The sequence below is a fragment of the Sarcophilus harrisii genome, chromosome 2, assembly GCF_902635505.1.
Source record: "Sarcophilus harrisii chromosome 2, mSarHar1.11, whole genome shotgun sequence".
Lineage (NCBI taxonomy): Eukaryota > Metazoa > Chordata > Mammalia > Dasyuromorphia > Dasyuridae > Sarcophilus > Sarcophilus harrisii.
The window spans coordinates 252,730,806-252,752,376 of record NC_045427.1 but is presented as its reverse complement, the minus strand read 5'-3'; the positions used below and the strand labels follow the sequence as shown (position 1 = coordinate 252,752,376).

The 21,571-nt window shown below is 36.3% G+C and overlaps 2 protein-coding genes across 4 annotated transcripts in view; one reads left to right on the top strand and one right to left on the bottom strand.

Moving 5' to 3' along the window:
- The window catches only part of RYR3 (ryanodine receptor 3), a 708,417-nt gene extending 688,643 nt beyond the window's left edge, over positions 1-19,774 (top strand). For all 3 annotated transcript variants that reach the window (XM_031952023.1, XM_031952026.1, XM_031952025.1), the window contains 7 exons: positions 417-563; positions 2,091-2,225; positions 4,329-4,485; positions 5,157-5,221; positions 5,974-6,074; positions 16,760-16,811; positions 18,248-19,774. In XM_031952023.1, coding sequence (XP_031807883.1) covers positions 417-563; positions 2,091-2,225; positions 4,329-4,485; positions 5,157-5,221; positions 5,974-6,074; positions 16,760-16,811; positions 18,248-18,343 — 753 coding nt within the window. In that variant the 3' untranslated portion in view covers positions 18,344-19,774. The remainder of the gene's footprint in view (positions 1-416; positions 564-2,090; positions 2,226-4,328; positions 4,486-5,156; positions 5,222-5,973; positions 6,075-16,759; positions 16,812-18,247) is intronic.
- The window catches only part of AVEN (apoptosis and caspase activation inhibitor), a 204,098-nt gene continuing 201,893 nt past the window's right edge, over positions 19,367-21,571 (bottom strand). Inside the window, exons 5-6 of the mRNA XM_031952028.1 lie at positions 20,733-21,078; positions 19,367-19,917 (exon numbers count right to left, since the gene is read on the bottom strand). Coding sequence (XP_031807888.1) covers positions 19,799-19,917; positions 20,733-21,078 — 465 coding nt within the window. The 3' untranslated portion in view covers positions 19,367-19,798. The remainder of the gene's footprint in view (positions 19,918-20,732; positions 21,079-21,571) is intronic.

Below are 21,571 nucleotides of genomic sequence, written 5' to 3'. Positions count from 1 at the left end.
ATAAATCATCCTTTTAAAAAAGTCTGAGTCAGAAGCCCAAGGAGGCCTTTGGAGTAATGGGCATCCAAATACTGAACAAAGGATATTTGGAAACATTGGATGAATTTCTCATCAGAGAATGTGGACCCAAAAACTATCCACAGAAACTCTCCCCTCCATTTATATGGAATAGGACCAATGGTAATCCCCTAAATTTCACCTTATTTCGCATTCCTTTTGGTAACTCACACAAAGCTCCACATCTGTAGTCATGAAATTCTTTATCTTAATGATGAGACAATTGCCATCACCTCTCCAAAGTTTAAATATTATAATATTCAAACATTTTAGTCCAGAAAGTTATTAAAGGACATGGAAAAATTATTACATGGTTTTAAGTATTGCTGAACTTTTCTCCAATTGGACATTTTTCACAGTCCTTCTTATACCTGGCTTGGTACACAACTATGTCTATCCTTGGTCACTACAACAACTTCTTCTTTGCTGCTCATTTACTGGACATTGCAATGGGTTTCAAGACACTGAGGACAATTTTATCTTCTGTAACTCACAATGGGAAACAGGTAGGAGATACTAAGGGATTACATTTATAATGATATAGAACAGAAAGAAAAGTGAAGGGCATAAGGGTGGGGTGCAAAGAAAAGGATATGATACCCACAAATGAGAGGAATAGATGATGGGATGATGTAATAAGCAATCTAACAAAACATTTGTATCACTCATAAATTATCTAAAGAAAATAGAAAATAATTTATTCAAAGAGTTTTTAGGAGGCAGTCTAGATTAAGTGACTTACCCAGGATTACATAGCTGCTAAATATCTGAGGCAAGATTTGAACTCAAGTCCTGCTGGTTCCCAAACTTTATCCACTGTACCACTTAGATCCTTTCTTTCTTTTTCCTTCCTTCTTACTGAATTCTTGAAGTAGCTGAATTCAGACAACAGCCACTTTCTGCTAATGAAGCTTCTCAATAGCTATTTCCCCATAACCATGAGGATGGTTTTTATTTCTGAAATCTAAAAAAGGCCAATTTGGAGAATTTGTCAATCCAACTACCCACCTCACCTGTTTACTTCCATCAACTCCATAACATTAACTAAGTGTCCAATTCATTTGTTTGGAGGGGCTTCCCTGGAAGGGAAGACAAGGAGGCTCAGCCACACTAAATTTCAGCAGACTTTGCATTTGTTTAAGGTGTTTCAGATAGACAATAGAAGGAAACATCATGTATGATTCAATGGAGTAATAATAATAAATAGCTAAGTAGAATATAGCACTTGAAGATTTGCAAAGTTCTTTGCAAATATTATCTCATTCCTTCTTCACAATAGCCCTGGGAGGTTTTGTTGTAGTTGTTCATTAGTTTCAGTAGTGCCCAACCAGTTTGCCATTTCCTTCTCCAGCTCATTTTACAGATGAGAAAACTGAGGTAAACGTTAAGTGATTTGTTCAGGATCACAAAGCCAGATTTGAATTCAGAAAAATGAGGCTTCAAGTTTCAAGTCTCAGTTTTGCCACTCATCTCCAATGTGACTTTAGGCAATTTATATCATCTTTTAGATCCTCAGACATTTCGTCTGTAAAATGGGAGTGGTGGGATTGGTTAACTTGATGATTTCTACAATTCCTTCCAGTTCTAATCATCAGTGAAATCCTCTCACTCTCCACAGAATGAAGGTTCAGTGGTGACCATGGAACTTTGGATATTGCATGAAAATTCCTAATTCTTTCAGAAAAAATGTTTCTAATTTTATTTCATTTATTTATTTTGTTTGGTAGGCAGCAGGTGCCTTCATACCGATTCTTTTTCTTCACCTGCCTCTTTACTTTTCCCCCACATTTTGGGGTCTTTCTTCTTTTTTTCTGCTTCCCAAACTCTCTGACTATCCTTAGGACAAAATACTCAAATCAATACTCTGTATTTTAATGTCTTCTTCCTTTTTTTGGTCTTTCCTTGACCTCTTTTTAGAGGACAGAAACAGTTACTTGTCTTTGAACTTTGAATAAGTCAAAGAAGACATAAGAAAAACCATGAAAACAAAAAAGCTTCTAGTTCCTTTTCCTCCTTTCTCCTCCCATGTCTAGCTGGTACTGACTGTGGGACTTCTGGCTGTTGTTGTTTATCTCTACACTGTGGTGGCTTTCAACTTCTTCCGAAAGTTCTACAACAAGAGTGAAGATGAAGATGAACCAGATATGAAATGTGATGACATGATGACGGTAACAAAACTGTCTTAGGTTCTGCCTTGTTACACTGCCTCCCCCTGGGAGATAAAGATCTGTGGGTGGATGTCTTGAAGAAGTCAACTGGGGAGCTCAGAGTTAGACATTATATCTTAACTAAGACAAGACATTTTGGGAACATAAATTTTATAGATAACTTTTTTTGACCACTAATCAAATTCTTATTGAAACTGAGAAATTCATAGCAGATTGATGAGTTCTTAATACAAATATATCTGCAAAAAACAACTTTGGAAATGGAACATTTTAACCAAGGAATCTTTAGTCCTTGGTCTACAAGTGCTGGAGGCATAGCCTTTTGCTATTTAATATTTTATATTTAGTATTTTTTGCTGAGTGAGATATTGTAAAGAAGTTTCATATGTCTTTTGCATGACAAAAGCAAAGTTCATGAAAGACTGTTATGATTTCAGGGTATATTCCCCATAGGGAGAAAAGTAAAAAGATAAAAGGCAAGACTGTGGTTGAGCAGGGAGGTAGTAAAACATTGGAATTCTCAGGCCAAATACAAGGAACAGGGATGTACAGTATAGCTTGTCGATATGATGGGTCTGTATTCTAAATGAAATAGTGTTCTATTTGTAAGTAGTTTTAGAAAACCTAAGCTTGATCTGATTTCTGGGGGTTTTAAGTTAGAGTCCCCCAAGAGGTTCTTAAATAGATTTATTAGGGAAAGGGAATATCAATTTAAATGAGAAAAATCATCACATGTTTATTTTCACTCACCTCTGAAATATAATCTTTCCTAATGGAATAGCAATAGGATTTCTTGGTCTTGGCTCCATCTTACTGCCATGTTATTCTTGGACAAATCATTTGACCTTTCTGGACTTCAGGGTTTCCCATCTGTCAGTTGACAGTGGGGTCAGAGGAAAGATCCTTTCTTGTAGCACACAGAATTCTAGGTTCCAACTCCTGTAACACCAGCTGCTTGTTAGAAAGTAAATATGAAGCCACAGACCCATCTTCATTCCAAAAGCCTCACTGACATCTCTTAACCCAACCTTTTTAAGCAGAGGGAGTTGTTTTCTCCAGAAAAAAAAAAGAGTATCACAGAATAGGAAGATTACAATCAGTAAACGAATGTTTTTAAAAGGCCTAATTCAAAGTATTCATGAGACTGATACATCATAATTTTTTTCAGATTCTCTATGACCTCAAAATGAAACATGAGATTATTGTGCACCCCTGCATGGATCACTCAATTAATAAAAGTCTTTTTAGACAATATCCATTCATGCCAGAGAAACTGAGGCAAGACAGAGATTGGTTTTTAATCTTTTAATGTGAAGAGTTTAGACTAGCCAACCGAATGGAACTCATGTTCAAAATCATTCGGAAGTGAGGAACTGGGGCAGGAATTTATATTAGCGTGTGTAAGCAGGCTACAGAAACCGAGAAGGCAATTAGTCTAACATTTTACAGCTGTTGTCTTTAGGAGAGAGAGAGAGAGAGAGAGAGAGTGAGAGAGAGAGAGAGAGAGAGAGAGAGAGAGAGAGAGAGAAGAGGAGAGGAGAGGAGAGGAGTTAACCTGGTATCTACAGTCTACAGCTTGGATCATGGCTCATTATTTCCTGTCAGAGAAGGGAGAACCACCACTCTTGGATAGATAGGGACTTCTAAAGAGGGCATAGGCAGGAAGCAAGATAACATAATTCTACTCCAGAGTAGTTTGGGGCAAGGAGGAGTCAGAGTGGCAGGCACCTGGATCATTGTTTTTCTTTTCTATCCTTCATTGTGTCATAATGTTATGTGAAAAAACCTCAAGGTTTTTTCTGATTCAATTTTCCCAGTCCTAATGGCAAGGAAGGGGAGGAGGTGGCCACAATAATTTTATTCAGGGCATCATCATTGGCACACAACCTAAGTTACTCGCCCCTTAATTAAGACACAATTAAAACTCAATTCTTTTGTGTGTCTTCACTAGGTTACTTTAATCCCAAATAATGAATTTTATTTGAATGTTCTCATCCTTAATATTGTCTTCTTCTAGTCTAATCATGCACATCACCTATTTTGATTCTTAAACTACTCCTTTTTTGTCATAGCTTATATTGTCCAACTCCCTCCTTTTTCCAGTGCTACCTGTTCCATATGTATGTGGGAGTAAGAGCTGGGGGTGGCATTGGAGATGAAATCGAAGACCCCGCTGGGGATCCTTACGAAATGTATCGGATTGTCTTTGATATCACATTCTTCTTCTTTGTTATTGTTATCCTGCTGGCCATCATTCAAGGTATGATCGCCAATGATTGTGAATACATGAAAGATCTCATAAAACTCGTTCTCCATATGTGTCCAAAGATGCAGATACATCTAAATTGTTAGAAGTTAACTCATGAATGTATTATAATTTGCAGTTAAATCACTGAAGGCTTGGCACACAGTCCGTGTCATTGTTTGGTCACTTATAAACATCCTGACTACATTCTTAAGGATGGTGATTACTGACTATTCTAACCTAAATGATGAGACAGCTAAGACCAAGAAAAGTAAAAACAATCAAGTTCTTCATCAAAACTTTAACAATAAAGAACTTGGGTTTCACAACCTTCTTTTTCTGCTCCAGTATAGTAACTCCTGTCATCCCTTCCCTCTAGCTTGATTTATATGACAGTATTTTATAAGACATTTTTCTATATATAAATTCATATTACATGATATGTACAAGTGAATGAGAATCATAGATAGGGTTCATCTATAAAGTAACAAGGTTTTATTTTTGTTTTGTTTTTTTTCTTTAAATATGGACAGGTGTTTTTGTGTTTAAATTTTCATATATATCCATCTATGGTAGTGATTCTGAGATGAAAAGGAACCTAGAACTTTGCGATTTCTCTAGCTCTAGTATAACTTTATGCATTTCATCATTTGGAGGAATTTAATTTTTTGTATTTAAAATCCCAGGTTTGATCATTGATGCCTTTGGAGAATTGAGGGACCAGCAAGAACAAGTGAGAGAAGATATGGAGGTATGCTTTATATACACAGTTTTAGAGTATAGAGTTTCAGAGCTGAAAAGGATCACAAAAATATGTAAGTGACAGAGGCTGAAATGACCAACCTAGAGTAACAAAGGTGAACTAAAAGCAGAACAGGACTAGAACCCTGGTCTCTGACTTACTTCAAAGTTCATAAACTTCCCATTTCCTTATGCTATCTCCTTCAAGTCCAGCTATACTTTTTGGTCTTTCCAGGGCCAACTCTCTACACAATTATGAATTGGATAAAAGCTTTTTTTTTAAGGCCCTTATAAGTGGCCCTCTCCTAGTATCTTCCTAGTATCCTCATAATATTAGAGCACAGAGGAGCCCTGGAAGTCATATAGTATTCAACCTTTCTCATTTTACAGATGAGAAAATTAAGTTTTAGAAGAGTTAATGACTTACCCAAAATTATACAGAAATAAGTGCTAAAGAGCTGAACTTAGGTCTCCTGACTCTAAGCCTTTGTGTTACTCTCTGGATGCCAGCAGTGTTCCACCCAGGTCTATCTTCCCTAATAGCTTCCCCATACTCCAAAGTACTTTCTCCTTCCATCTACTTTAAAATTCTCCAGAAGGTATTTATATTTTAAGAACAGTTTATTAAACTGGATGTAATAAACATCTAATCATGAAAATTTGTAAGAGATATTCTAGGGGCTCCTAGAAATTTTGTCTAGTGACCACTTATAAGTAGGTCCAGGTTGCTAATATTTTTATATCCTCCTCCTTTTTTTATAGACTAAATGTTTCATCTGTGGGATTGGCAATGACTATTTTGATACGACTCCCCATGGTTTTGAAACCCATACATTACAAGAGCACAATCTAGCCAACTACTTGTGAGTACTTGTTTTTAAATGTAGCATTTTTAGAGAGGTGAACCTGGACAAGAATAGTAATTATTCAGTAAATATTATTGAGCATTTATGTACTAGGCTCTGGAGATAGAAGTAGAAAGAATCAAACAATCAGGTTATTTTCTAATGGGACATTCTGGTATCAAGTATTATGATAAAGAGCTCATTGTAGAATAGCCTGAATTAATATCTTTAAAGTATTGACTGATTTGATCTTTTTGCTGTTCAAGGGACTCTTAAAAGTCATTTCTAACATCACAATTCAAAAGTGTAATAGTGTCAGATCTCAAACTATTCTACAAAGTGATAATCATCAAAACACTGTGGTTCTAAATAAGAAATAGAATGATCAATGAAACATATTAAATATACAATATACTCATACAAATGAGCACAGTAAACCTAGTGTTTGATAAGCCTAAAGATTCCAGTAACTGAAACAAAACAGTTACTTCTGGGAAAACAGAAACTTCTGGGAAAACTAGAAAGTGGTCTGGTAAAAACTAGGAAAACATCTCACAACATATACCAAAATAAGCTCAAAATGGATTTATGAATTAGACAGATAGGGTGATATCACAAGTAGATTGGGAAGGCACAGAAAACATTACTTATTAGATCTTTGAATAGGGGAAGAATTCATGACCAAACAAAAGATGGAGAGGAACATAGGAGGTAAAATGGATAATTTTGATTACATAAAATTAAAAAGGTTTTGCACAAACAAAATCAATACAGTCACAATTAAAAGGAAAACAGAATTTGTGTGGAGGGATTTATACCAAGTTTTTCTGATAAAGCTCTCATTTCGTGTATATGCAGGTGTATGTGTGCACATATATAGAGAAGTGAGCCAAATTTATGAAAATAAATGTTCTCCATTGATAAACAGTCAAAGAATATGAACAGGCAGTTCTATGAAAAAACTAAATCAAAGCTATCATTAATCTTGTAAAAAATGCTCTAAATCAGAAAAAATGCAAATTAAAACAATTCACTATCAAGTTGGCTAACATAACAGAAGAGAAAAATGAGAAATTCTGACAGGGGTGTAGGAAAACTAATGCACTGTTGGTAGAGCTGTGAACTGATTCATCCATTCTGGAAAACAATTTAGAACCATACTCCAAGGACTATAAAAATGTACATACTTTTTTCTTTTCTTTTTTTGGTATAAAGTAGCCTGAATAAATTTTTTAAAAATTCTTTTTAATTAAATAAAATTTTTCTTTCTTTCCCAGTTACATGATGAGAAAATTCTTCACATTCATTTTGTGTGTGTGTGTGTGTGTGTGTGTGTGTTTTATGCAGGTTATTTAATAATTCTATTTTTAATGGTACAGATTTTTTATATCACAAATGAATATCTTAAAAGCCCAGGAAATAGCACGGTAGAAAAATGTCATTGTAGAATTGTATAGACAGTGGTTAGAAAATGACAATCTTTTCAATACAGATGAAAAATGGGGCTTTTCTAGTCTCACACATGAAACTTCTCTTCCCTACTTCCTTTCACCCCACATAGGATTATTCTTTTTTCATTACTAATCCTTAATCAGAAGGATTGATGTGAATCACCAAAGAAAATAGCATCCTCTAATTCCTCTGCAATATGACCATCAGGTTGCAAAGATTGAAATATCCAAGATATTTAGCAGAAAATGGCCCAATTTCTGGAGCAGAATGGGCTTTGTTTAGTTTTCATTGGTATCACTCATCTTCCAGCTATTGTGTTTCTGAAAGGTTCTCTGTAACATTGGTACAGATAAGAAAGGAGATGAATATTGAACATGCAGGGTTTGTTGTCAGTTGGAAGTCCTCAGGGAAAGGTTAGGTCAGCTCAGCAATGTAAATGGGAAGAAAATTAACATCAAAACAATTAGAACTGAATGCTGTGAAATTTTAACTCCCAAATTTGGCCTCAAAAAAAAGATGTCACAAGGCGCTTCTTTGCAAAGAGTATTGACTCTAGTAATGGAACATGGCTTAGGCCTGTCATATATGATTGATGTGTTGTCTAGTTTGCTGAATCATTTTTTCTCTCTCTTTATTCTTTCAAAATAAAAGATATATTGTAAAAAAAAAAAAAAGGTGACAAAATATGTCAATAAAATGTTTCACAAATTAAAAGATTAGGTCAGAAGGGCAATATGAAATTAATGACTAAAGTAAAATTTGATTAATTATTTTTAGGTGTGAAAAGAATTTTGTATAAAACACCTATTATGTGTGAGGTAGTATAATTGGCACTGGGCATCTATCAAATAAATAAAAGATTTTGCAGACTTTTGAGAAACTTACTGTCTAATTCATGATGTAAGACAGAAATACAGAAAAAGAAGAATAAAATATGTGTATAGGAGAGGAACAAGCAAGTACTTTTGAGATTCTTAGTGCACATTGTTTTTGGCTGTGAGAATACCTTGAAATGGGAAGATATGGGGAATACATTCTTGACTTCAAGTAATAAGATATTGTGAACAAAAGCATTGAAATGTGAAAGAGCAGATATTGGAGAAACCACTGTGTCTGCAAACAAAGAATATGAGAGAGACAGTTTGAATCTTTACTCTCCCCCTTCACTATATGACCTTGCATAAGTCACTTTGTCAGAACTGAAGATGGAATATGATAGGATTTAGGGTAACAAGAAATATAGATTTTTATGTACTGCCCTTTGGAGGAATTTGTTTTATTATAGTATAATATGTTTCTTATATTATTTTTTTTTCTTTTTTTCCCCCAATGGAGTAGAGGAGAATAGGAAAAAGGGACAATAGATTCTCTCTCTCTCTGTCTCCCTCTGCCCCACTTCTCTTTCCTCTCTCTGTCTCTCTGTCCCTGTCTCTTTTTCTCTACCTTCTCTCTCTGTCTCAGTATTTCTGTTTCTGTCTCTGTCTGTCTCTGTCTCTTATCTCTTCTTCCCTCCCTCTCTTCATCTCTCTTTCTCCTGCTTTTATTTTTTACTTCAGTTGAAGCATAATAAATTCTGTTCCAGCTTTTTACCTTTACTCTGTCTTGTCTCTCTGTGTCAAATGTGTTTCTTGTAAACATATTGTAGAGTTCTAGTTTCTAATCCACTCTGCTATTTGTTACCATTTTATTGGAAAGCTCATCCCATTCACAATAACAATTATAATTATCAGCTCTGCATTTCCCTCCATCCTATTTTCTCTCCCTATATACTTTTGTTCCCTCTTTCCACCCAGTCCTTACTAGTTTTTTACCTACCCCCACTCATTACCTTATCTCCTACCTTCCCTCTCTCCTTCTCTGACTTTTTTCCCCTAGTGTTTTTCTGTCCTCCCTTCTAGCCTGCACTTTTATTTCCTTTCTCCTTCTACTTCTTTATAGGGTTAGATAAATTTCTATACCCAATTGAATGATTAAGTCAATCTTTCTTAAGAGCCCAAACTGATGAGATCAAGCTTCAGACAATGCTCATCCCTTTCTCTTTTTCCTCTAGATTGTAATAGGTCTTTTGAGCCTCTTGGTGTGAACTAATTATCCCATTATACTTCTTTTCTCTTTTTTCCAGATCAGATTGTTTCCCATCCCTTAATGTCTTTTTCTTCGATGTCATCACATCAGAGTCCATTCACAATCACACTCTCAGTCCATGTGATGCCCCCTCTGTCTACCCTGATGTCAGATATTTTTTAAGAGTTACAGTATTATTTTCCCATCTAGGGATGTAAACAGTTTAACCTTTAAATATATATTTTCCCCTGTTTACCTTTCTATGATTCTTTTGAGTCCTGTGTTTGTAGAATAAATTTTCAATTTAATTCTGGGTTTTTTTTTTTCAAAAGAAATGATTAAAAGCTTCTTACTTTTAATCTTACTTCACTGAAGAGTTCCATCTCTTCCCCTGAAGATGATGTTCATTCTTGCTGGATAGTTCTTTTTTGATTGTAACCCTAAGTCTTGCCTTCTGGAATATGGAATTTCAGGCCCTCTTTATTGTAGAAGCTGTCATATCCTGGGTAATTCTGATTGTTGCACCTTGATATTTGAATTGTTTTGTCTGGCAGCTTGCATTTTTTCCGTGAGATTATAGTTCTGGGGTTTTGCAACGATGTTCCTTGGGGTTTTCCATAGTGTCCAGGCTAGCTTTCTGGAGGATCTCTCTGTAGTCCATAGTCTGAGCTCAAGCTCACACACACTGGAGTCTGCTTATTTCAAGTCCTCCCAGCCCCTAAATACCTTAGTAAGATTACATCACCACAACACACTGAGCATGTGTCAACTGTAGAACCATTACATCATCATATCATACTAGGTACTTGCAAACTAGAGAACCATTATCTCATTAATCACACTGAGTAAATCCTCTGATGTAAGTATTCTTGCTTCAAAGAGAACACAGGTGGTCACGCCCTCCTTGATTTCTCAAGAAAAGGTGTGAACACCAAGGGAAATGGGAAGCCAAACCAGATATTGTCAGCTGGTTTCCTCTGGGCTACAGGGTCTTATACCTTACCCAGAGTTCCCCCACTATCTGTGGCTCTCTACAGTTTTCCTTGTGGGACCTCTTTCTAGAAGTGATTGATGGATACTTTCAATGACTATTTCCCCCTCTGGTTCTAGAATATCAGGGCAGTTTTCCTTGCTGATCTCTTTTAAAATGCTATCCAGGTTCTTTTTTTTTATTTTATTTTATTTTTTTAGTCTCTACTGGATCTATTTTCCAAATCAGCTATTTTTCCAATGAAGTATTTTATATTTTCTTCCACTTTTTCATTCCTTTTTTAGTTTGTTTGACTGATTCTTGATGTCTCATAGAGTTATTAGCTTCTATTTCATTCTAGTACTTTAATGTAATTTTTTCAATTAACTTTTTCATCTCTTTTTCCATTTAATTAATTCTACTTCTCAGGATGTTGTTTTCTTCAATGGATTTTTTTTTTTTTTTTTTGCATTTGGCCAATTGTATTTTTTAAGGAATTAGGGTTTTTTTTTTCAATTTTTCCCCTTTCTGTTCCAAGTTGTTGACTCTCTCTTAAATGCCTCTCATTTCTTTTATTTTTCTTCTACCTCTCTTATTTGCCTTTTAAAATCTTTTATGACTTCTTCCAAGAAGCCTCTTTGGCTTGAGACCAATTCATATCACTCTTTGAGATTTCCCCATGGGCATTTTGTCCTCCTCTGAGTTGGTGTTTTGGTCTTCCCTGTCATTATAGTAGGTTTTTACAGTGATCAGTCTTTTCTGTTTCTTGATCATTTTCTTTCTATCTCTTTTTTTTCCCCTTTTGTGGTCAAGCTCTGACCAAAGTGGGCACTGTCCCAAGCTTCCCATGCAGCTCTGAGCCTTGGCAGTTTGCCTTCTGAGCTGGTTCTGGAGGTTTCCCTACTGGTCTGCACCATTACCGACCAGGACTGGGGGTCTCAGTTCCTGATCTGCTGTGACCAAGACCCTCTCACTTCAAATTGCTCTCCAGAATTGTTGGATCAGTCCACAATTCCACCAACAGTACATTAGTGTCTCAATCTTCCCACATTTACTTCAACATTTGTCAATTTGATGTCATATTCTGATATCTGATATCAGAATTACAAATATCACCAATCTGATAGGTGGTATCTTCGATTTGTCTTCATTTGCATTTCTCTAATCAAAAGTGATTTATAGCATTTCTTCATATGCCTATACATACCTTGATTTCTTCATCTGAAAATTCATATCCTTTGACCATTTGTCAACTGGGGAAGGACTTGTGTTCTTATAAATCTGACTGATTTCTCTACATATTTGAGAAAAGAGGCCTTTACCAGACATTTGCTGTAAAGATTACTTCCCAGCTTTCTCATTCTAATATTAGTTGCATTACTTTTGTTTGTACAAAAGCTTTTATAATTTATCAAAATTATATATTTTGCATTTGAAAATGCTATCTCTTATTTGATCGGGATTTTTTTTTCTTCCCATAGATCTGACAGGTAGACTATTCCTTGCTTTTCTAGTCTGCTTATGGTATCTAATATGCTATTTGTCTCCTTTGTTTATTTTTTTGGTTAAATTTATCAAATTCTGAGAAGAAACAGTTGAGGTCTCCCATTAGTAAAGTTTTGCTATTTCTTCCTATAACTTAATTTTGCCTGTAAGAGTTTGGATGCTACACCACTTGGTGAATATATATATTTATCAATATTTAGTATTGATATTGCTTCATTGTTTATGACATGGCTTCTTAAACTTTCTTTATTTGGGACCCCTTTTTCCCCAAGAAATTTTTATATGACCCTGGGTATATAAATATACAAAACAGATACACAAAGCAAATAATTACAGATAATAATTTTTATAGCTTTTTTATTTACAAAACATGCATGGGTAATTTTTTCAACATTGACCCTTGCAAAATCTTCTCTTCCAATTTTTTCCCTTCTTTCCCCCACTCCCTCCCCTAGATGGCAGGTAGTCCAAAACATGTTAAATATATTAAAGTTTATGTTAAATCCAATATATGCATACATATGTATACATATTTGTGCAGCAGTTGTCTTGCTGCACAAGAAAAATCAGATCTAGAAAGAAAAAAAACCTGAGAAGGAAAACAAAATGTAAGCAAACAACAGCAGAAAGAGTGAGAATGCTATGTTGTGTTCCACACTCTGTTCCCACAGTTCTGTCTCTGGGTGTAGATGGCTCTTCATCACTGAACAATTGGAACTGGTTTGAATCATGTCACTGTTGAAGAAAGCCATGCCCATCAGAATTTGATTGTCATATAATGTTGTTGTTGCCATGTATAATGATCTCCTGGTTCTGCCCATTTCACTCATGTAAGTCCCTCCAGTCCTCTCTGAAATCTTTCTTCTGGTCATTTATTACAGAACAATAATATTCCATTACATTCATATCACAACTTACTCAGCCATTCTCCAACTGATGGGCATCGATTCAGTTTCCAGTTTCTGGCCACTACAAAAAGGGCTGCCACAAACTTCTTTGCACATGTGGGTCCCTTTCCCTCCTTTAAGATTCCTTTGGGATAAATCCCAATAGCAACTCACAGTTTTAAGAAGCTTTGGTGTTAAGGTACCTTTCGGCAATGTGCAGTTCCCTTCCAAATCTCTTTTTATTATGTCTATTTTGATTGTACTTTGAGAATAAGATTGCTACCCCTGCTTTTTTTTAATTCAGCTGAAACAAAATAAATTCTGCTCAAGCCATCTTTGCTTTGTGTATTTCTTATAGACAACATATTGTAGGATTCTGTTTTTGATTCATTATGCTTTCCACTTCTGTTTTATGGGAGAGTTTGTCTCATACACAATAATGATTACAACCTGTATATTTCTCTCCATCCTCTTCTTCCTCCTGTTTGTCCTCTCCCTTTTCACTCTTTCCCTACCACCTCCCCTAATCTGCTCTCCCTTCTATCAGTATCTAAAACCCATTTCCCCTCAATTTCCTGTCCTCCTACTTCCCTGTCAGGTAAGACAGATTTCTATATTCAAATGATTGTGTATGTATGTATATCATTCCCTTTTTGAGCCAATACTGATGAGAGTAAGGTTCCAATGATGTTCATTGCCCACTTTTCCATCTTCCCTTCCACTGTAATAGGTATTTTGTGTCTTTTCATGTGAATTAATTCACCCTATTCCATCTAACCCTTCCTTCTGCACCCAGTAGTGTAGTACTCCTCTTTTTCATCCCTTAATTTTTTTAATATCATCCCCTCAAATTCATCTTTTACCTATACCCTCTTTCTATGTATATATTTCTTCTGGCTATACTCTTAGTGATATAATTTTTAAGAATTACCAATATCATCTTCTGTGTATGGAATGTAAACAATTTAGCCCTATTGGATACCTTACATTTCCCCTTTTTACTTATTTTTGCTCCTCTTGGTCTTGATGTTGGAGTTCAGATTTTTGGTTTAATTATGGTCTTCACCTTATGAAAGTTTGAAATCCCTCTATTTCATTGAATGACCATTTTTCCCCTTGTCATATTATAATTTTCCCAAATAAGTGATTCTTGTAGTCCTAGCTTCTTTGACTTCCGGAATATTGTATCTGCCAAATCCTGTGTAATTCTGATTATAACTCCCCCATATTTAAATTGTTTCTTTCCACTTGTAGCATTTTTTCTTTATCTGATATTCTGAAATTTGGCTATAATGTTTATTTTGGAATCTCTTTCCTGAGGTGGATCAGTGGCCTGGTTATCGGAAGGAGTTTTTCTTGACAATTTTTTGAATGCTGTTGTCCAGGTCCCTTATGTCTTTCAGGTAGTCCAGGGATTTTGACATTATCTCTCCTAGATGTATTTTCCATGTCATTTTTTTTCCCATGAGGTAATTTATGTTTTCTTACATTTTTTTCCATTCTTTTGAATTTGTTTAATACATTCTTGATTTCTCATGGAGTCATTAGCTACCACTTGTCTAATTCTAACTTTTAAAGTGTTTTCATTTAACTTTTGTATTTTCTTTTCCATTTGGTCAATTCTACTTTTTAAGCAGTACAAGATGCTGACTTTTTTCCCATCATTCTCTTGCATCACTTATTTCTTTTCCCAATTTTTCTTCTATATTTCATATAGTTTTTAAAGATTTTTTTTTTGCACTATTCTATGAATTTGTTTTGGGATTGAGACCACTTCCCACTTTTCTTTGGAGTTTTGGCCATAAGTGTTTTGACACTTTTGTCTTCTTTTGAATTTATGTCTTGTCTTTTTTTCCCTCACCACAATTTTCTATGGTCAAATTCCTTTTTCCTTGTCTTTTGCTCATTTTTTTGGCCTTTTAAAAATTTGAACTCTGTTCCCAGGATGGAACAAATATTGTCTCGAGCTTCTTATGCTGGTAACTCAAAACCCTCATTATTTACTTGATGCTACACTGATGTTGCCTTTAGGCCCCTGGCAGCCCCTCATGTCTGTTGCTGGCTGAGGGCATGGGGTGCTGGCACTGCTGGAGATTGTATGACTGATACCTTACCTGCTGTTGAGCTGGGGTCTTAGCGGTTGGTAGTGACTAGCACTACATTTCTCAGGAGCTACACTGAAACGTGTGGTGTCTGGCAATTGGGGACACCCTCCTGCTGGTCCAAACTGTGCCAGCCAGTGCTGGGGAGATGCCCGCCTGCCCCAAGACTCCACTGACTCACCCGGAGGCTCCTGGAGCTAGAGACCTCTGGCTCCCCAGGCTATGTGTGCCAAAGCACCTGAGGGTGCTGGTGCTGCCGTCACCACCCCACTACCATGGGGCTCAGGATGTCCTGCCAATTTGCCTAAATGGGGCTTGCTACCAACAAGGAGTTTGTATGTGAGGTAATTTAAGGGAATAATAGGGCCGAATCAAAGTTTTAAGTGTAGGGGACCTGGGAAAATCTGCTGGTAGCTGGAAAGCACCCCATACCTAAAAAAGGGAATGATAAAAAGGCCAGATCTCAAAGGAAAGGAGGAGGAGAGGGGATCAAGCAGCCAACTAGAAGAACTCACTTTGCCAAAGACAAGGGCCATTCAAAGGAAAGCAAATTGGGTCAATGTAGATCTTGTTTTGAGGCAGAGTATGGAAAGAGGAACTAATGGCAAATGTCCTATATGTTCTTCGCAAAGTACAAGATAATATGCTGAGATTGAGCTGGAAGAGGAAAAAGGGTTGTTGGAATGACCATTCAGAGGAAATGAGCAGACAGCACTGGAGAAGGCGGTGAGGTCTGCAGGGCCTTCCTAAGAAAGTAATTTTCTTCAGGGCCAGAAAATGGGACACAGTGGGAGGTGAGGAGATATAGGGTCTAGGGGAGAGCAGGAGCTGGGACTCTGGTTCTGGAAATAGGGCATGATGGCCTCCACTTCCAAGGCCTGATACTCACAGCCCGATGATAGTAGCAAGTGGTTCTAAGCATCTGGGTCAGTAAATAACTGATGTTCAGATCTTCAGAACCAAACTCATATCTTGATGCCAGCTTCATTCCAAGATAATGGATAATGAGACAAAACCAGAAGTCATCTCCCCCATGGAACAAATCTGCACCTTCCAATTTCTGATTTCCCCAAAGCATAGGCTTTTCAATGGTCATTGTTCTTATTATGCTTTCAAATGGAAATGTAAAAGAACAGACTCTCTGAGAGCTAGACTAAACTTGTACTTTGTAACTGCATTCCAGGATGGAGAGGACTGAAGCACTCTCATATAGGTATCTGATATGTAAGAACAAAATTATAAGCTCCTGCCCTTCTTAGTATTGATGCCTTCAGGCCTGAGATCTCAAGATGACCAAGTCCTCCTTTTAGAAAGGCTTTGTGAAAGAAATATCTTTATATTATCTTGACGTTTGGTTAATATGATCCCTCTCTTATCCTGAGCTTCCATCTCCCACTTCACATATTGTCCCTAACTTTTGAGAAAATGGAAAGCAGCTGTTCTAAAGAAAGTTGAATACTCTGATTTTTGAGGCTTAATTTTTTTCATTTGAAAATAAATTCTTGAGTTCTTAGATTCTGTGGCCTCTTTCTGTCTTTTATCCTAATTAGGAAAAGAATTAGAGAGAATGTAAAGAAGACTTTGGGTTGATGTTGAAATACATACATGAGCACATAGCCTGCTCTTGCTTCTCAGTGTTTTAAGCCAACTTTGATTTCATGGTAACATGAATTTCTACTGACATTTATTTCCTTTTTTCTACTTCTCTCATCCTCATTTCAGGTTCTTTCTGATGTATCTGATTAATAAAGATGAAACAGAGCACACAGGTCAGGTGAGAGAAATTATATTTTTAAATATCAATTACATTGTCTGCACACATACACATACACTTCCCTGGAAATGGGAAAGGACTACCCAGTTCTATTAAAGCACAAATGAAGGTCGACTCTTCATTGATCATTTATCTATCTCTCTGGTTTAAGCTCATCTTTGAATCATGGCCTCCTCTTTGTGAATGTATCTCTCTTGATTTTTAAGTGATTGAGTCTGTATACTAGATCCATGAAAGTCTTAAAATTAAGAAGTATCACTCATTTTTAACTTCCTAATCCCCACTGTCTTAATCTCTTATCTTGCCCCCATGTTTTCTTCAAGCAAGGAATGCAAGATTTATTTCAATATTCAATAGCTCCATCGGTTCCCTCCACGGCAAGGCGCAGCAGTGGAACTAGAGTTGGGTAGAACTGTCCCCCACAGTCGGGAGTGAGAAAAGCAAATAGGCAAATAGGTAGATCACATAATAAAGAATCAGAGCAAAACTATGAGAGAGACAAAGTATTGAATGAATGAGAAAATATTTACAAAAGTGATTCTAACATGCTAATCATTGCACTAAGATGCAAGGATTCAAAAAACAAATAGGGTTTGTTGTAGCATAGACTACCCTCAAAAAGCTTACATTAAGGGAGGCAATCTATATACAGAGGAGTATTGATTTGGAGAGTTAGTTGTTCAGTAAATATTGTAAGGATAATCAACTCTGAAAGGCTCATAATCCTGATCAATACAATGTGCAACCCACAATTCCAAAGGACTCGTGATGAAACATGCTATTCCCCCCTCCTGAGGGAGAATTGATAGATTCAGTACGATTTGAAGCAACTTTTTCTTTGGCTATGGATAATGTGAAAATGTTTTACATGACTATACATATTTGTAATGGATTTTTCTTCAGTTCTCAATGGGTGGTGAAGAGAGTGGAATAGAGTTTGGAACTGAAATAAATAAAATTTTATTTAATATAATTAAAATTAAGAAAAAAAGAAAGCTATCTATTTTGGTGAGTGGAACCATACATAGGGGAGCAAATTAACATACCCAGTACTAATGACAATACTGATTTGATTATAGTTCTGGAACTAAAACATGGAGTGATATGGATGCCCCAAAACGTAAGATGCTTGTCTTAATAACAGACATTTAAGAAGATTATGAGAGTCATCAAAGTGGATATGGAATGGGGATAGAGTGTAAAGTGGCCAGTATAGCTTTTTGTGTCATGAAAATGTACTGCCAAGGACTGTTACAGGTAGAAGGGACCCCCCCTTTGCCCATTATGAAATGTCAGGTTCCAGCAAAACTTTTTCTATGTCTAAGTCTAATCCACAGGGAAAACAGACTGTAAAACTGAAAGAAAAATGAGGATAATGGAATGCAAATATGTGGAACAAGAATGTAAAATATATATCCTTTCTTCAATTATTTCAGGAATCTTATGTCTGGAAGATGTACCAAGAAAGATGTTGGGATTTCTTTCCAGCTGGTGACTGCTTTCGTAAACAATATGAAGATCAGCTCGGATAACTCTGTGATAAGATAAAAGGAGATACCATATAACCAGCCAACTCTACAAAGGAACTCTGTAGCATGAGCCCATGCATACTACTACTTCAGCAGCCGTGTCTGAGAAACAAACACTTCTTCATCAAGAACCTCTCATAAACTGTGACTTCTAAAACTGATTAGGCCTTTTTGTGCCTAATAGACCCATGCTGTGGGACTTAACATCATCTATATTTTAAGGAAAAAGGAATCTGTGTCAAAAAACTTAATTACTTTCCAGTTGTAAACAGAGTTAGGTTACTGGCATGGTTTTGAATCCCATCACTCTTTATGAATTTGGTAAAAGTCAGAAGGGCTAAAAAAGTTTTTTAGTCTTAAATGCACAATAACCTGAAACTTTAAAAAGAAAACTTTTGAACATCAAGTGATAATGTCTCCATTTGTTACTCATGGTCTGAACTTAAGAAATGTTTTAACTACAGTCAACTTTTCCCATGATACTTGCTAGTGAATGTATCCAGACACAGCTTGAAAAGCTTTAAGCAATTAAAGAAATAGACAAAATTCAACACTTTATCGACACTGAAATATCGATTAAGTGCCTTAAAACTTCTGTAGACATAGCTATGCAAGTTTTTTATGTTAGTGTTTTAGATGGAAAGTTTCATTAATTAGTTGTACTGCTCTTCTATTTTAATGTATGAAACTGCACTTGAAGGTTATCCATTCTATATGATTCTGTCTATAGCAGCTAGACAGTAGCTGTTATTAGAAGAAATGTACTGTATCAGAAACTGGAAATCTGAATTTTATGCCAAAATCAAATAAGGCTTCATGGTCCTTTGTAAGTAGTGAATCTGCTACATTTAGACGTTTCTCCTGAAATAAAACGAAGTTCCCCCTGCAATAAAACATTACAAACCAAAGTCCAGTATGACCTCATCTAATTTACCACATATTCTGCCGCTGGCCATACATAACATGAAAATTGAAAGAAATGACATGAGACAGAAAAGAACCAACACCAAAAATGAGAGGGAAAAATAGTTTTACCAGCATTTATAATTTATTTTTCCCAAATGCATATAGGCACCAATCATACCTTGTTCTTGTCACATCATATTATTCAGCAGCATCTAATTTGCTTAAACAAATATTGGGGGCTAGGTGGAACCTGGATTTTACTATCAGCAGATGGGAAGCCCATGGGATGGGTAACAGCATTCCACTTGCTTAAGGAAGTTGGGTTATTAGAATTCTATGCCAGAAAGAATAACTGGAATGAGCCTCTGTAATTTATTATGCCAACTGTTATCTGAAATATAAGTGGGAGTCATACTACCATAACCATGCTGGACCACTGATTTGGGGTGTGCTATAAATAGCTCTTCCTCAAGGATTGCCTCATTCATGTCTCCCTTTAATCCACCCATAAGTAACAGGGCAGCTCCAGCTCTGCAAAAAAAATTTTTTTCTCTAAGAAATCATGCTGTCCAGCCAATCTTCAAGCTCTTCCTCAGTAACATTTTTGGATGTACATGGTGGTTGCTCAGCTTCCAAACTCTTTTCTTCAGTCACAGAGAGTTCTTTAGGAACTAGGGAAATAAAAATAATAAAACATGTCACCAATCTCTATCTGAGAACTGATAAGGCTTCCCTAGAGTTTGTTCCAGGATACAAATTGGCCTTCTTTAAGTTCCTTTTGTGCCATAAAAACTTGATTACTGATGCAAATCATTCTTGCCCTCCCCAAAGAGATGCAAAAACATCTAAGTAAATAATGACTAAAAAGGCTAATTCTGAAACAGGTTCACAAGTTCCTCTTATTGAATTAATATCCAAATAATTATTCCTTTCCTTTGCAGCAATCCTAGAAGTTAATGAAGTGTTTGATATTCAATGGGAAAAGAGGAAACTGTATTAGGAGTCTGTTCAATTTATTTACCTTATAGCCAAAACAAATTATTTATGCACAAAATAAAAAAATCCAATGCAAAAGGAAAGTTTCCAGAAGATACTGGTAGCATTTTGTAATGGAGAAATGTGGGCCTGTTCAGGTAAATATCTAATAGACCTGATGTTGAAAAAGACTAGCTACAGAAGGGACAGATTTGGGGCTATATGTATCCTACTACACTTTAAAGCACGGAGGACTTTAATTTAAAATCTGCAACAGTATTTGGATTATCTCCTAGTGAGAGGGATGCTCTCAGAAAGGTTGGCTCAGAGTGAAGCAAAGCTATAAATAAGCACAAAGAAAGATGCCAGGATACAGTCCTGGATCAATGTCAAACGCCACTGAGACTACGTATGCAAGATGAAATCAGGATTGAGCCTACCTGTTTGCACTAATAAAAACAAAGTAATAAGAATAGATTAGAGGAAGGAAAAACCAAAATCAAAGGCATACCATTTTCCTCTTGGACCATCTTTCCATCCTTCTTGGCTCTAGGATCTTGATATGTCTGAGCTGTTAGAGTGTTATCTTCTTCTTTGACTGGAGCATCTAAATTTAGCAGCAGATCAAGTTCTTCATCTAGGTGGTCTATAGTCTGCTGTAGCGGTGGAGTGATTTTCTGAAAAGCTTCCGAAGAGCACGGCCTGGGTCCATCCTTCCCTGTGGGCCCCGGGCGATTGGCAGCATCTGAGATCACATCAGAGCCTGGCCCCAAGGGCCATCTCATCTGCATACCTAGCCCCTTGCCATCTTCCATTTTCTTTGGTTTCATCTGGGGAAGCTCTAGAGGAGCTGTAGCCTTAGGAACCAAGAACAAAACTGAGCTGCCCAAGAGAACTGGCAATAAATACCACCAAAAACCAGCCTAAACATGTGTAAGTAGAAACACAACTAAAGGGGTTCTGCCAAGCCCAGGCTAAAAGGTATAGTAGAAAAGGCAATTAAGGGGAGTCGTGCTTTCTCTAGTTTTGTGAATCCATCATCTAACTTTTCTACACAGTTTGGTTCTTTTTAAAATTGGCTGTGATTATTCACATGTTAAAAATGGAATCAAATGCAAATCCATATGCAAAAATGTTTTAAGAGTCAGTTAATATCTATGGTATCTTATTAGAAAGTATGAGATCTGAAAGCTAGTCTAATAAAACTCTAGCTAATACCAAAGTTTTCCTCCCCATCTCATGATGAGATAGCCATGACCTGAGTTCTTATCACTGTTAAGTGTTCAATATTTCAGAAAACAGCCTATTGTACTTTAAGGCAACTTTTGGACAGTTAGAACTTTTAGACAA